At 33.6% G+C, this 15,042-nt stretch overlaps 1 protein-coding gene across 2 annotated transcripts in view; it reads left to right on the forward strand.

Annotated features, from left to right (window-relative positions):
* SBF2 (SET binding factor 2) overlaps positions 1–15,042 on the forward strand; it is a 483,232-nt gene that overhangs the window by 259,502 nt on the left and 208,688 nt on the right. For both annotated transcript variants that reach the window (XM_029956586.1, XM_029956585.1), the window contains exons 7-11: positions 6,080–6,212; positions 7,480–7,588; positions 9,721–9,834; positions 12,833–12,910; positions 14,534–14,647. In XM_029956586.1, coding sequence (XP_029812446.1) covers positions 6,080–6,212; positions 7,480–7,588; positions 9,721–9,834; positions 12,833–12,910; positions 14,534–14,647 — 548 coding nt within the window. The remainder of the gene's footprint in view (positions 1–6,079; positions 6,213–7,479; positions 7,589–9,720; positions 9,835–12,832; positions 12,911–14,533; positions 14,648–15,042) is intronic.

Below are 15,042 nucleotides of genomic sequence, written 5' to 3' on the forward strand. Positions count from 1 at the left end.
TGCTAGATTTGGAAAATCATTTTATAATCATCATAGTAAAGTCTGATTTTAGTAGTAATTATCAGTAGATATTAAATCTAGGCAGAAATTTGAGGCATCTGAGTGGCTCAGTTGGTTAAGCATCCCATTTTAGCTCATGTTATGATCTCGTGGTTCATTGAGTTTGAGCTCCACACTGGATTCTCTGCGGTCAGCACAGAGCCCTCTTTAGATCCTCTGTCTCCCTCTCTTTCTGCCCCTCCCACTGTGCTCTCGATCTCAAAACTAAATAAACATTTTTTTAAAATAACAATAAATAAATCTAGGCAGAAATTGTGGTGAGGAATAAGATACTTGCATAGCCTAAAGTGTCAGACCACAGATTGCTTGTTAGTTGCAAGGAAAAATGTGAAATATCCATTAGAAAAATTAGACAGCATTGAATAAAAGTTTAGGTAAGCAAAACTGACATCACCGAGGACCACGTGTCTGCTTATGGCAATATAAAGAGATGAGCAAATCCCTTCCCCACAGAACCAGTATAAAACTAGACAACATTGTTGAATACAACTATTTCGGAGCTCTGAAAATTGACCAGAAGCAAACAACAAATTTAGAAGCAGTTATTCATGCTTGTATTTTGGATAAGAAGAGTAAAAATCTGCAGCATTCTTAGCTGAGGTTGCTCCCATCTCCCTCACATTTCAGCTTTATCAGTAAGAGTGGTAGTTTCTACCAGGCCAGAGCTGGCCATATAACCAGCAGCCAGATAGGATGGAAAGCTTAAATCCACACCATTGTCAGTAACAATAGTATTAACCCAGTAGGAAATGAAAGGCAAAAAACTAATTCTGCTTGTCTAAGTTACAATCCTATTTGGGGCTAGTGGCACACCAGCTAGAAATTTAGCAGGGAAATCCTGGAAATAAGTCATAGAAGGTCTGCCTCGACGTTCTGGACCAAAAAGGCAACAGAGGAGACTCCTAAATTCATTCCTTTCACAGATACATCAAATGCACAGCTATACACATAGCAGTTCCCTCTAGAGGAATCCAGAAACCAGTTGACGAACTCCTATATATTAGGAAAATACATACACTGAAATGGGTAGGAAAGACTAAGATACATTTTTGCCATAAATCACACTCTTGGCAGAAAGCTATATATCAGAGAGAGAACTCTCAACTCCCAACTACTCCTTGAAGAGTGAGGAGTTTGGATTACACATCTTGTACCCCAACGTTTAAGGCTCCCGCCAAAGGGATGGTTCCCCTAAATTCCTAACTGTGAAAGTCAACAGAGTTTTTGTTCATGAGTCTGACAGTCCTATAGTAAACAAACAGGCAGTTTTTAATGGAGTTTTGAGCACACACTGTGGCTGTTCCCCTAGAGCTCGGTGCAGAGAGAACTGGCAAAAATGCCAATCTCTCACTGTTTCTCCCAGCTGCTTTACCAGTACTATCTTGAAGGTTCAGCCTCTAATTAGGACACACATTGAGTGAAGGTGAAAGTAACTAAAAATATATTCCATGCAAATAGAAATCAAAGTAAAGTATGGGTAGCTATACTGATACTGATACATTAGACATAATAGACTTTAAACCAAAAACTGTAATAAGAGATAAAGAGGTCATTATATAATGACAAAGTGGCCAACTCTTCAAGAGGATATAACAATTATAAATGTTTATGTATGCAACATTGGAGTATCTGAATATATAAAGCAAATATTAGCAGATTTGAAGGGAAAAATAAACAATAGATAATAATAGTAAAGGACTTCAGTACTCCATATTCAACAGTGGATTGATAATCAAACAGAAAAGCAATAAGAAAGATAGCACCGAGATGACACGTTAGACCAGATGGACCTAACAGGTGTGTACAGAACCTTCCATCCAGCAACAACAGAATACACATTCTTTTCAAGTGCACCTTGATCATTCTCCAGGATAGGTCCTGTATTAGGCCATAAAGCAAGTCTTAATAAATTTAAGAAGATTGAAGTCATGTAAAGCATACTTTCCAACAAAACATAATAGTGTAAAACTTAGAAATTAATAATAAGAAAATTTGAAAGTTCAGAGATAAGTAGAGATAAAACAACATGCTCCTTAACAACCAGTGGGTCAATGAAGAAATCAAAAAGGAAATCCAAATAAAATAAGACCAATGAAAATGCAAATACAACATACTAAAATTTATGGGATGCAGCAAAAACATACCTAAGATGAAAGTTTATAGAAATAAATACCTACATTAAGAAAAAGGAAAGATCTCAAATATGTACAACCTAACTTTACTTTTCAAAGAAATAGAAAAAGAAAAGCGAAGTAAGCCTAAAGTAAATAGAAGGAAATAACAAAAATCAAAGCAGAATTAAATTAAATACAGAGTTAAAAAGGCAATAAAGAAGGTCAGTGAAACAAAGATCTGGGGTTTTTGTTTGTTTGTTTGTTTGTTTTTGAAAAGAAAAACAAAATGACAAACCTTTAACAAGACTAAGAAGAAAGAGATGATACAAGCAAATAAAGTCAGGTATGAAAGAGGAGACATTACAGCTGATTCTACAGAAATGCTAAGGACCATAAGAGAGTATTGTGAATAATTACATGCCAACAATTAGATAACCTGGAAGAATGCATAAATTCCTAGAAACATACAATCTACCAAGACTGAGTCATGAAGAAATAGAAAATCTGAACAGAATAATTACTAGTAAGAAGAGTGAAGCTGTAATCAAAAACATCCTGGAAAGAAAATTTCAGGACCACATGGCTTAACTACTGAATTCTACCAAACATTTGAAAAGTAAATACGTATCCATTTCAAACTCTTCCCCCCCCCCCAAAAAAATAGAAGCAAAGGAAACATTTCCAAACCCATTTTATGAGGCCACTATTACCCTGATATGAACGACAGATGTAGACATTAATGGAAGGATGAACGGATGGATAGAAGGGAGGGAGGAAGGAAAGAGAAGGAAAGAAGGAACGGGAGAGGAGGAGAGAAAGGAAAAGAAAGAGAAAAACAGAGAAAGAAGGAAAAGAGAGAGGAAAGGAAGGAAGGAAAGAAAGATGGAAGGAAGGAAAGAAAGAAAAAGTACAGGCTGAATCTCAATGAACATAGAGGCAAAAATGCTCAATAAAATATTAGTAAACCAAATTTAGCAATGTGTAAAGATGATTGTATACTGTGGTCAAATGGAATTTATTCCTGGAATGCAATTATGTTTCAACATAAGCAAATCAATAAATTGTTCTCTTTAAAATGGTTAGTTTTATGGTATGAAATTTTATCTCAGTAAAAAAAGTTTTGTTAATGTTGAGATAATGTTCCATATTGAATGAGACTGAAGAAATGCAACAACTAAATGGAATATCTGATCTAGAACAAATCATAAGTGTAGAGAAACAACCTCTAAAGAACATTATTGGGGGCAAAACAGTATTTGTTCTTTATAAAGAACAAACCTGGAGGTATCACACTTTCTGATTTCAAACTGTATTACAAAGCCATAGCAATCAAAATAGTATGGTACTGTTACAGAAACATACAGATCAATGGAATAGACTAGAGCCCAGAAATAAACTCATGCTTATATGGCCAGTTAGTCTATAAAAAAGGAGGCAAGAATATACAATGGGGAAAAGACAGTCTTTTCAATAAATCGTACTGGGAAAACAGGACAACTGGATGCCAAAAAAAAAGGAAAGAGAAAATAAAATGGGACCACTTTCTTATATCACTACAAAGATAACTCAAACGTATTAAATACGTAAATGTAAAACTAGAAACCACAAACTCCTAGAAGAAAAGTAGGCAGTAAGTTCCGTGAAATTAGTCTTAGCTGTATTTTTGGATTTGTTTCCTCCAGCAAGGGCAACATATTTTTGGCAACATTTTTTTCACATTTATATACTTTCTGTGTAATTTCTGTCAGTCTGAGACTTGTCCTCATTTTTATGTTATTTTTTGACAGGAATCTTCCATTTAAAATCCTTGAATTTATCAACCTTTTAATTTATGATGTGTGTATTTTGTACTTTCCCTATCTGAATTTATAAATATATTCTCTGATATCATTTAATAAAAGTTTTAACTTCTTTTTATAATGACTAATGACATCATTCAGAGAACTTTGTCAGTTCATTGAAACATTTTTGAGTGCCTGCTATATAGTTGGTGCTTATCAGGAGGGATAGAGCGATGTATAAGGTCCAGTATGATCTTTGAGGGATTCGCATTTTACTGAAGGGGCAGAAAGAGCATGAACAGGGGCACCTGGATAGCTCAGTTGATTAAGCGTCCAACTTCGGCTCGGGTCATGATCTTATAGTTTGTGAGTTTGAGCCCTGCATCGGGCCCTCTGCTGTCAGCACAGAGCCCGCTTCTAATCCTCTATCTCCCTCTACCTATGCCCCTCCCCTATGTTCTCTCTCTTTCTCTCTCTCTCTTAAAAATCAATATTTAAAAAAAGGAACATGAACATAAGAAGCAGAGATATCAAACTGAAAGAAGTGTTCTGAGAACTGAGTAAGTTTAATATTGATCACATACGTGTGGGAGGCAGCAGCTGGGTTAGAAATCTGGAAGTAAGACTATGAAGACAGTTTGGCCTGGAGCTCAGACTTAGTCTGGTAGGTCAGGTATCTTCAAACAGTCTTAGCATCAGAACCCTAACTTCAAAGAAAATTAATGGTAACAACTATAATAATTACAGTAATAATTGCAACAGCAATCATAATATTGGCTAATATATCTATATATATTATTTACTGTGGTACTGTGCTGAGATCTCCATGCATTATCTCATTTCTTCTTTAGAGCAACCCTCTAAGATTGGTTTTGAAATTATCCTCATTTTACCAACTGAGGATCACAGAGATTAATATATAAAACTGAAGCAAAACTTCTCTTAGTAAATTGCTTCTGTGGAACAGAATACACTTGAAAATCACTCCCAAAAGGATGGGAAGATACCGAGGGGATTGAGGCATGAAAGTGACATAACCAGATTTATATTTTATGTCCATCATTCTGGAGGATAGATCTGAAATGAATAACAACTGGATTAGAGAAACTAGTTATGAAACTTTTACATTAGTCAAAATGAGATAAAATTTAAAACTCGAACTATAAATTCAGGTGTATCATATGGGATAATCTGGGAGTGATAAGAGAGGATAGCAGTTACTAACGGGCCAAGAAGAAATACGCATGCCTCATGTGGTAAAGGGAGATAGAGGAAGTATTTTACCTTAGAAAACTAATGATAACTCTTGATTTAGTTGGCTCTTGTAATTAAGATTCAACTGATAATTTAAAAAGGGTGATTCATTAATAAAAAGGAGAAAATAAGAAAAGATGTACTTCTTTAACTTCAATTTGGTATGTATGAGACTGTATTTTCTAGCATTGTCACTAGAAAAATAGGACTTATAAATTCTGGGGACTTAGAAGGGGATAAAAAAAGGTCCAGGACAATTACTAATCATTTAGAAAGGGGGGAAAAGGTACAACAAATAAAAAATATTGAAGAGACATTATATATATATATGTGTATATATAGAAATAATTGCAATAAGTATAAGTCAATTAAATGATCTATATAAAACGCAAATGTTGTCAGACAGGATTTTTTTTTAATGCCAATTATATTTAATTGAAAAGTTGAAATGAAAGTTGAAATGAAAAGATGGAAAAAGACATACCAGGAAAATTTCAACAACAAAACTGAGGTGGTTATATTAACTTCAGACGAATGTACTTTAATGGGGAAAAAAGTTGTTTGAACATTGCTAGTATCTAAAACAGGAACTTAAGTACAGTCCTTGGAGATGAAGTTGAAAAGAAGGTGATATGTATTTCCCAACAACTAATATGTTCAATGAGTGTTACACTGATTTGAAGAATAAAAACAAAATGAATTTTTGGGAAAACAAATACTTGTAGGTTTTATGGAGTTTATAGTTTAACCAAATAGTTTTCTTTAGAGCTTTAAAAAATATTGGCTTTTTCAGCCCATGTCATTCTTTGTTTGTTGGCACCACATATAAAATTAAATGCATTTGGTAAGCATTTGTTCTTGTGTTTTCAGGAATTCAAAATGTCCTCAGCCTCTTTTGTGCAGTTCTCACAGAAAATAAGGTTCTCTTCCATTCTGCAAGTTTCCAGAGACTTAGTGATGCTTGCAGAGCCCTGGAATCTTTAATGTTTCCTCTTAAATATAGGTGAGGTTTTTTACTTAGTACTTTAATTTATTCCTGAATACTGTATTACTTATTGATGACTAGTTGAAATGTCATAGGACAATAGTTTTGAACTACAAGGGCATATTTTACAAAGTTATGCTTGTACACATGATTCTGATGGAAATCTAACCTAGAATTGGAAATTTTCCAAGTTGTTCATTATTGAGTGTTGGTTAACTTAGTGGAAAAAATAATTTGCATAGTATTGTCAGCAACATTTAATTCTCTCTGAATGTAGTTGATGGTAAAAGTCTTAAGTTAGTTCTGGTTATTTGATATTAAAGACATTAATTTTTAAGAGTTATAATGGTATTATGTATATTACTAAAGATCCCTTACCTTTTTTAGATACCTACTAAAGTATTTATGAATAAATGATATGATATCTGGGGGTTGCTTCAAATAGTACAGTAAGGAATAGAATGAAAATGGGTTGAAACATACATGTAACTGTGCATTGGTAATTGTCAGATCTGGATTGGATACATGGGCTTCATTTTCTTTTTTTTCCTCTTTATTTTCTGAGGGAGGGAGGGCATGTTAAAAATATCCATAGTAAAAAGTAAGAACAAAAGAACAAAACAGTCTTAACAGTGATGCTTGATAGTGTTATGAATAAAATATTTTATTCTCATATATTGTTTATCAATTTGATAATCATACTTAGGAAACTAAAGTCATACAAACTATTAAAAAATTTATACTGCCTCCAGATTTTATTTAAATTTTTTTTCTTTCTTTCTTTTCTTTTTTTACTATGTGCCTTTCTTAAACCTTAATAAGAGAGCATTCTATGCCTTAATTTTTGTACTTTGCCATTCTTATGGAATTCAAACATCAAGTACAGAAAATGGAATTTGAATGATTGTTTTATTTAGACAAATCATCATCACTATTGAAGAGGAGGGCCCATAAGGGAGTCAGTGTTACTTCCTGATGTCAGATTTTTTTATGTAAGGAAAAATGTTTTCAAGCAAGATTAATAAACCTAAAAAGACTCCTTACCTCAGAGGGATAAGGGATAAGGAAGCTGTCCTGGGTTCCATTTACTTTATATCTTGTTATACCTGATTATCTCTTTTACATGAAGATTTTTATAAAGCTTTCTTTTAAAAAATTTAATATTAACAATCATGAGAATATTACTGATAATGTAGGTAATCTAAAATTCATATAGCATAAAGATAAAAGAAAATATTCTTATAGAAAAACAAATATATCTCACATGTTCTTTTATTATTTCCAGTTATCCTTATATCCCAATTCTCCCGGCTCAGCTACTAGAAGTTCTGAGTTCCCCAACACCTTTCATTATTGGAGTACATTCTGTCTTTAAAACTGATGTCCATGAACTTGTAAGTATTCATCTTTAAATTGTCCATTATTGAGACCAAAATCTTATCATATTTCTTTGAGTCCTATAACATTTCACCTGACTACTATTTTCAAATCTGTTGCTTTCCCAATAGAAAATACTGGCTGGAAGAAAAGCATCATTGAAAAACATAACTATTAATTTTTTCTCATAGCAAGTATGGAAGATCTATAAAATGAATTTGTTCATATTCAAAATGGCCCTCTTTGGGCCTATTAATTTTATCTTTTGTATTCTTCATCCTATACATGAGAATGGAAGATAAAATAATCCATTAATTAGTATTTTACTTAGACTTTTGTTATGAGTGCTTTAATATTTTCATATTTTGAAATGAGATCTTTGTTAATGCTGAATGGCTGGTAGCTTAAAAGCAAAATGTATTTGCAAAAGAGTTTAGGCTTTTAGTGGAATACAAGTTCAGTATGAGCTCCACCAAATTATTCTATTCTTAATGCCATATGAATAGAAATACCAAAGAAGAAAAGGAATACTCTGTATTTAAACCAGTCTGGAATATCATGTTTACTTCTCTGTACTGAACTTATTTAAGAGAGACTCTAAGAAAATAATGTGCTTCAGAGAAGAATATCCAGGATTCTCAAGAGTTTAGAAACTATATCCTGTAAGGCCTGTAAGGACATTTTCTCAGGTAATGACCTGGTACTATTGGATAGCTAAAGATAAATATTTAAATGGCTGTTGTAGGAAGGTTCATTATTTGTAGCTCTAAAAGGCTAAAGTAGAATCAGTGGGTATAGTGGATATAGAAACAAATTTCTCCTCGGTTTAAGTGTTTTCAACTATTAGAGCTGACCAATGATGAAGAATGGGTTGCCTTATGTGAGGAATGAACTCTCAAGCACTGCAAGTGGAGTGCGAGGAACAAATTCCATGACACTTCAGGGAATTTAAGAAAAAATCTTTACTGAAATGTTGAGCTATATGACATCTATGATCCACAGCTTCTTAAGATTTTGTAAGTCTGCTTTTGTTTTAGTTTTAAATGCCAACAAAGAGGCAGACTCTGCCTGTACTTATACATAATTACAATTGTAATCAAATCATAGGTGTCATTAAAACTGACAAAATGCTATTCAAATTGTAATTATAAACAGGACCCTCATTCATATATTAATTACTTTTTCTTTCTTTATATGTTGATATCTAGTTCCTATTTAACTTTGATATCACCATATGAAAATATGTGTAAATCGATAAACATAATCATAGTAAAACCTATTTAGTACTAATTAGAACCATACTGATCTGGTTGACAGGTAATTTTTTCCCACTGAATATAAACAGTTTCTTGAAGTAGAACAAGCCAAGTGTTTCTAAAAATAAATTTCTTAACTTTAAATGAGAATAAATTAGAATGAATATTAAGCCTGTTGTCAACATAATAACTTCAACAGTATTGGCTGGTTTCTCTATTACATTTTTATGTAAGTTATTTTTAAATAGACTGTTGTAAAATATAAAAATCAGTTTCTTAAGCACCCAAACAGTACCATTTTGGTGTATACCAATTGCTTTGTTTAATTCTTGTAGTGAGTACTGTATTATTTAGGACATGGCTAAACCACTATACCAAAGCATCCAAAATACAGTGGTTAAAACAAAATGGAATTTTATTTAACACTTAAGCAACAGTTCATAGTGGTGTTCCATTACACCAGACCAGAGTATTCCATGAACTCATTCATGGTCCAAGCTTCTTTCCTTGTTGTTTCTCCACCAGAAATCCCCTCAAGCATTGTCATCATCTGAATATTCAAGGTTGGGTTGTTCCCAGTTCACAATTTCAGCCATAGGAAGGAATAAGGGAGCATAGGAGAGCCTTACATCCCCTCTTTTGAATGTCTGAAGTATACACATTACTTCTCACATTCCATCGTCAGAAACTTAGTCACATGCCATCCCTAATTTCAGCGGAAGCTAAGAAATACATGGTAGCTGGGAAATCATGGACCCAACATTCTATTACTATGGACAACCAAGAGTCTTTTCCACACTGGTTCTTCTCATTGTGAATTAATGAAGGCCAAATTAATTTCCTTAACAACAAATACATTTTATTAATTATTGATTAATTTTTATCTCCTTTAGCTAGATGTAATCATAGCAGATTTGGATGGAGGCACTATTAAAATTCCTGAATGTATTCATCTCTCTTCCCTCCCGGAACCACTTCTACATCAGACTCAAGCAGCTCTCTCTTTGGTATGACATTTTTAACAGTAATTTTCTTTTGATTTAAATGTAAACTCAGATCATTGGAATTAGATATCATTGGCAGTGTAATTACTTTAAAAAGAGTTATGTGTTCTTAAAACATGATCATATTCTCATAGAATATTTAGAATTCTTCACTAGATATTTTCTAAAGAATATACTTTAAATCTTAACTGTTTATTTGTTCTACATTCGCTCTTTCACTCAGCATATTTATTTAATAGTTAATATAGACTAAATACTGTGTTGGGTATTGGAAACACATCAATACACCTGTGAAAATAAGAGCAGACTCTACCTCAGAGTCCCTGTATTCCCTAACTAACATTCCTTACTGGAAGATAGCACCTACTCCTTTTCAGCCTCCTTGTTGACATCCCATCCCTCTTTGGTAGACTTGCTACTTGCAAAATAGTGTGATATTGTCTTGCCAGTATTTTCAAGTTACTACAAAAAAGTGTAACTTTTTGACAGATTAAATATCCACCATTCTTTTGGAATGAAGTTTTAATAAATCTTCTAGCTTTGGAGTTTCTCACTGACACATTTATATTTTTGTAGCTATTTTACTTTAGTTGAGTAAGCTCCATGTCGAATAGGGAGCCCAAACCAATGATCCTGAGCTCAACAGTTGTATACTCTACAGACTACGCCAGCCAGGCACCCCTTCGTTGATTTTTAAAAGCACAACATTTTATTTTACCAACAAAATTTTAGGTGCCAATTTATTGGTCATCAGAAAATTGTAACTTAGATATTCTGCATTCCTTTTCAAACCATTACTAGAACTAAGGCCTTCATATTCTTGAATCATATTCCAGTCTGAGCTGTTTAAAATAAAATTTCCCTTACGTAGGAACTCAGAAGTCTAAGATTACCAGGAAGCATTTTATTATTAGAATATTTTCAAGTTTGTATTAATCCTTATAGTGTTAAGTGGTATGTGTGAGATGTGAACATTTAGAGAAGACTGACATTTCCCAATGTAATCTAGAATACAAGATGTGATAGAACAGAAAGAGTACTAGTGCAGGACTCAGGAGACTTAGAGTCCAGTCTGCGTCTTAATACTTGATATTACTGAGCAAATCACATTCCATCTCAAGGCCCGTTTGCTGGTCTGTCTCTATAGGATGAATGTTGTATGCACAGGATGCCTACATGACTGTTTACCAAAGTCAAGCATGGATATGATTTAGGACCATATGTGGCAACCTTTTTTATTTTAATAAGTAATACATAATGTGTATTAAAAATAGCATATAAAATCTATGACTTCATAGATGATATCATCTAAGAAAATACTAAATTTTAAAAAGGTGTGTTGATGTAAAGACAATTGAAAGAAAAATATTAACTAAGTACATTGGTAGTATATTGACATAGCAGATGCTGACAACGTAGTATTTGAGTGATTGAAAAAAGTTTGATGTTTCTAGAAATCATAAATAAGTTTTAAAATCATATATGATTACTGAATAATGATATTTATAGTTACTTAGGGATGAAGTACCAAAATGAGCAAATATTAACATTTTTAGTTTTTAAGTCAATGGCTCCTGGTAGAGATTCTGCTGCACACCACTATACCTTAACCTGCAACACCTGTGCCACCAAATTTGATCAATGAGTAAAACTCATTTTTGGTAAAGCTGTGTATACCTGTTTTTGTGGTTGTCAAGCACATGGTGGACTGGGTGGTACGGTGTAGTACTCTAAATAAGACACAAGCACACAGTGTATTGTCAAGCTAGAATAAAAAAAATCACATTTGATTAACTGGGTGGGAGCTTTGACACACAAGAATATGAGCTTCATTTGGTTAGTAAATAATTGTAATCAAAGGGCAACACAACACTTGAACTGCCTAATAACCATGGATGATTCTCTAGACATGAATTATACTGTATTATTATAATCTAGAATGATTGGGTTATTGGTTATACATATTGTCAATATTTTAGTGTCATTTTTAAGTAATGTTATAGGTCTTGTCATCAATTGTAACTATACTACCAGAACTTGAGGATTTGGAAACGATTCAGTAAAGAAAATTTGCTGCCTACTCGTTCAATTTCATCATTTTGTCCGTTAAGTCCTTCATAGATCCTTCTTACCTACCTGCTCTCCAACCTGCTTTTCTTCTAAGCCTAACTCAAACATTACCTTTTTTTTTTTGCTTTCCCTGGTTGAATTAATTGAACTTTATGTTTCATATATTATTCTATATATGTTTATAGTACTTGTACATTGTATTATACTTTTACTCCCTCTAGACTGTGAGATTCATAAGCTATTCACTTTCCCCTCAGTATTTCAGTTAATTAATTAATTAATTAATTTTTAAGTATATTAATAAACATAAAAACAAATGCTAGTTTAACATTTTCAATTCTATAGACAAATCACTCTGCCCTAGTCTGTTCCCTTCCCAGAGGTAACTAATATTTTATAGTTTAGTATATATTCTTTCAGAACCTTACATTTTCATTTATATGTTTATCAGTATATGTAGATATATAGTTTTAAGTTTGTTTTCTTTTTAAGTAAATGAGACCACACTTATGTGTGTTTTTTTAGAATATGTTTTCTTTATTAACTTTTTTGCTTAGAGATCTTTCCACAAAAGTACATGTAGAGCTGCCTCAGTGAATTGTATTATGTTTCATGGGAAATATATTATAATTTATGTACTGACACTTTTTCATCTTAATGCTCCAAGTAGGTTAAATAATAGCTTTTATTGATATTAAGATTTTATGGGGTGCCTGGGTGGCTCAGTTGGTTAAACCTCTGACTTCGTCTCAGGTCATGATCTCATGTTCATGGGTTCAAGCCCGCTCTGGAGCCTGGAGCCTGCTTCTGATGCTGTGTCTCCCTCTCTCTCTGGCCCTCCCCATCTCATGCTCTGTCTCTCTCTGTATCAAAACTAAATAAAACATTAAAAAAAAAAGATTTTGTATATAACCAAATTTCTTTGCTTTAGATTCTACACCCAGATTTGGAAGTAGCAGATCATGCTTTTCCCCCTCCACGAACAGCTTTATCCCACTCAAAACTGCTGGTAAGAAGTTTAATATTTAAATTTAATGCTTTTAGGGGCACCTGAGTGGCTCAGTCAGTTAGTTAAGTGTCCGACTTCAGCTCAGATCATGATCTCAGGGTTCGTGGGTTTGAGCCCCGAGTTGGGCTCTGTGCTGACAGCTCAGAGCCTGGAACCTGCTTTCAATTTTGTGTCTCCCTCTCTTTGCCCCTCCCCCACTTGCATTCTCTCTCTCTCTCTCTCTCTCTCTCTCTCTCTCTCTCTCTCTCTCTCTTTCTCTACCAAAAATAAACATTAAAAAAATTAAGCTTGATGTTTTTAAATAGAGCTGTACTTTTATTTGTATGGTTGATAAAGAAGCTGAATGTAGTGAGAGTCAGATGGACAGCCTAGTAAAAAGTGTACTAAATTAGAACTGTCACTGACTGATCTTTGTAACCTGCTCTCTGAGGAGCCACATGGTGGCACATTGACCTGGAGGGAGTAGAGTTGAGACTGTTGCCCTGAGGAGGCAAGAGTAAGTATGGGATAAAAAATCAGAACATAGGTTATAGCTTAGAAAACTATGCCAAGTATCAGATCGAAAGGGTCAGGCGAAGATAAAAGGGGGAAGCTTATAAAAATGGAAACAGATCTTGTTGACAATGAGAGAATCAAGTTTGAAGGGTGAGTGGATGAAAATAGTTTTTGGGTTTTTTTTAAATAGTTTTTTCTTACTTATTTTTGAGAGACAGAGAGGGACAGTGCGAGCAGGGAAGGGTCAGAGAGAGAGAGACACAGAATCTGAAACAGGAATCCAGGCTCTGAGCTTGCTGTCAGCACAGAGCCTGACATGGGGCTCGAACCCACAAACTGAGAGATCATGACCTGAGCTGCAGCCTGATGCTTAACCGACTGAGCCACCCAGGCACCCCAAAATAGTTTCAATTCGAAGCCATGGAAGAGTTAGTATATAATAAAGTCCCCTTTAAAATTTTGCCTATTGCATTTCTTAGACTTGAGCTTTATGACCGATAAGAAGCTTATAGAACTGGACACCTTTGATAAGTTACTTAAGCATTCTTAAGCATTTCCTCATCTGTGAAATAAAGGGTTGACCAAATAAATCTGTAAGTTTCCTTATAATTCTAAAACTATGATTTTATTAAAACCTGAATTATCAAAACATAAGTCAGACTTTATTAATATAGGAGTAGATTTTTATAAATTGGATAAACTTTGGAAGAATTTCATAAGCTTTTAAAGTATAGTCTTTTGAGATACTTTTATTTTGTGACTGTAATTCCTTTGATGGACATAAAAATCAAGTGACTTGGGAAATATGTCCTTCTCCAATATAGTGAAAGGGTTAGACTTGTGACATTGTCCAAGAGGAAAATTGGATATACTAGGAGGATAGCTTTGTTTGGTTCACTTGAAAAAAGAACCATTTAACAGCCTACTCTGTTTAACAATGGGATGTGCTGGTTGCCCACGACTCAGGGCTGCCACAAATAAGACTTACGTGTGGGAAGACAGACAGATTTATTAAATAACCTCTCAGATTCTTTTTAACTTTTTGTCTTTGGGATATTTCCTTTGTTGTTGTTGTTGTTGTTTTTTAAGAAATTCAGTTACCTAACTTGCTTCTTCTTATATATTCAGGATAAAGAAGTACGTGCAGTTTTTCTTAGATTATTTGCACAACTTTTCCAAGGATATAGATCATGCCTACAACTTATAAGAATACATGCTGAACCGGTAATACATTTTCACAAGGTAAGATGGTACAGTACCAAAATGTTGTATCTATCTAAAATGTAGCCTCTAATTTAATGCAACAGTTTGGTTGCCTTTTTCTAGCCATGTATTTTGACCTTAGTTTATTAAGTGTGGTTATTGTTAAATCTCTGCTTTGTGTGATTATATGATCATTTTTAATAATGCTATAGAACTGACATGTTTTTCTTTAGAGTTTGTTAATTTTACACTTGATCTTAGCCAAAAGGCCAAGAAGCGATAGTTTGTTAATTTTAAGTTGGTTTTTCTTTTAAAATTGATTGTTAATTTTTTATTTCTCTTCCTGCTTTATAGACACATTTTAATTTTTTCCAATACATGTAGTATTTCTGGTGTCAAAAGCCCTTTTTAAGAGAATGTATTTTATAACTCAG

This window comes from Suricata suricatta, chromosome 11 (genome assembly GCF_006229205.1).
Source record: "Suricata suricatta isolate VVHF042 chromosome 11, meerkat_22Aug2017_6uvM2_HiC, whole genome shotgun sequence".
NCBI lineage: Eukaryota > Metazoa > Chordata > Mammalia > Carnivora > Herpestidae > Suricata > Suricata suricatta.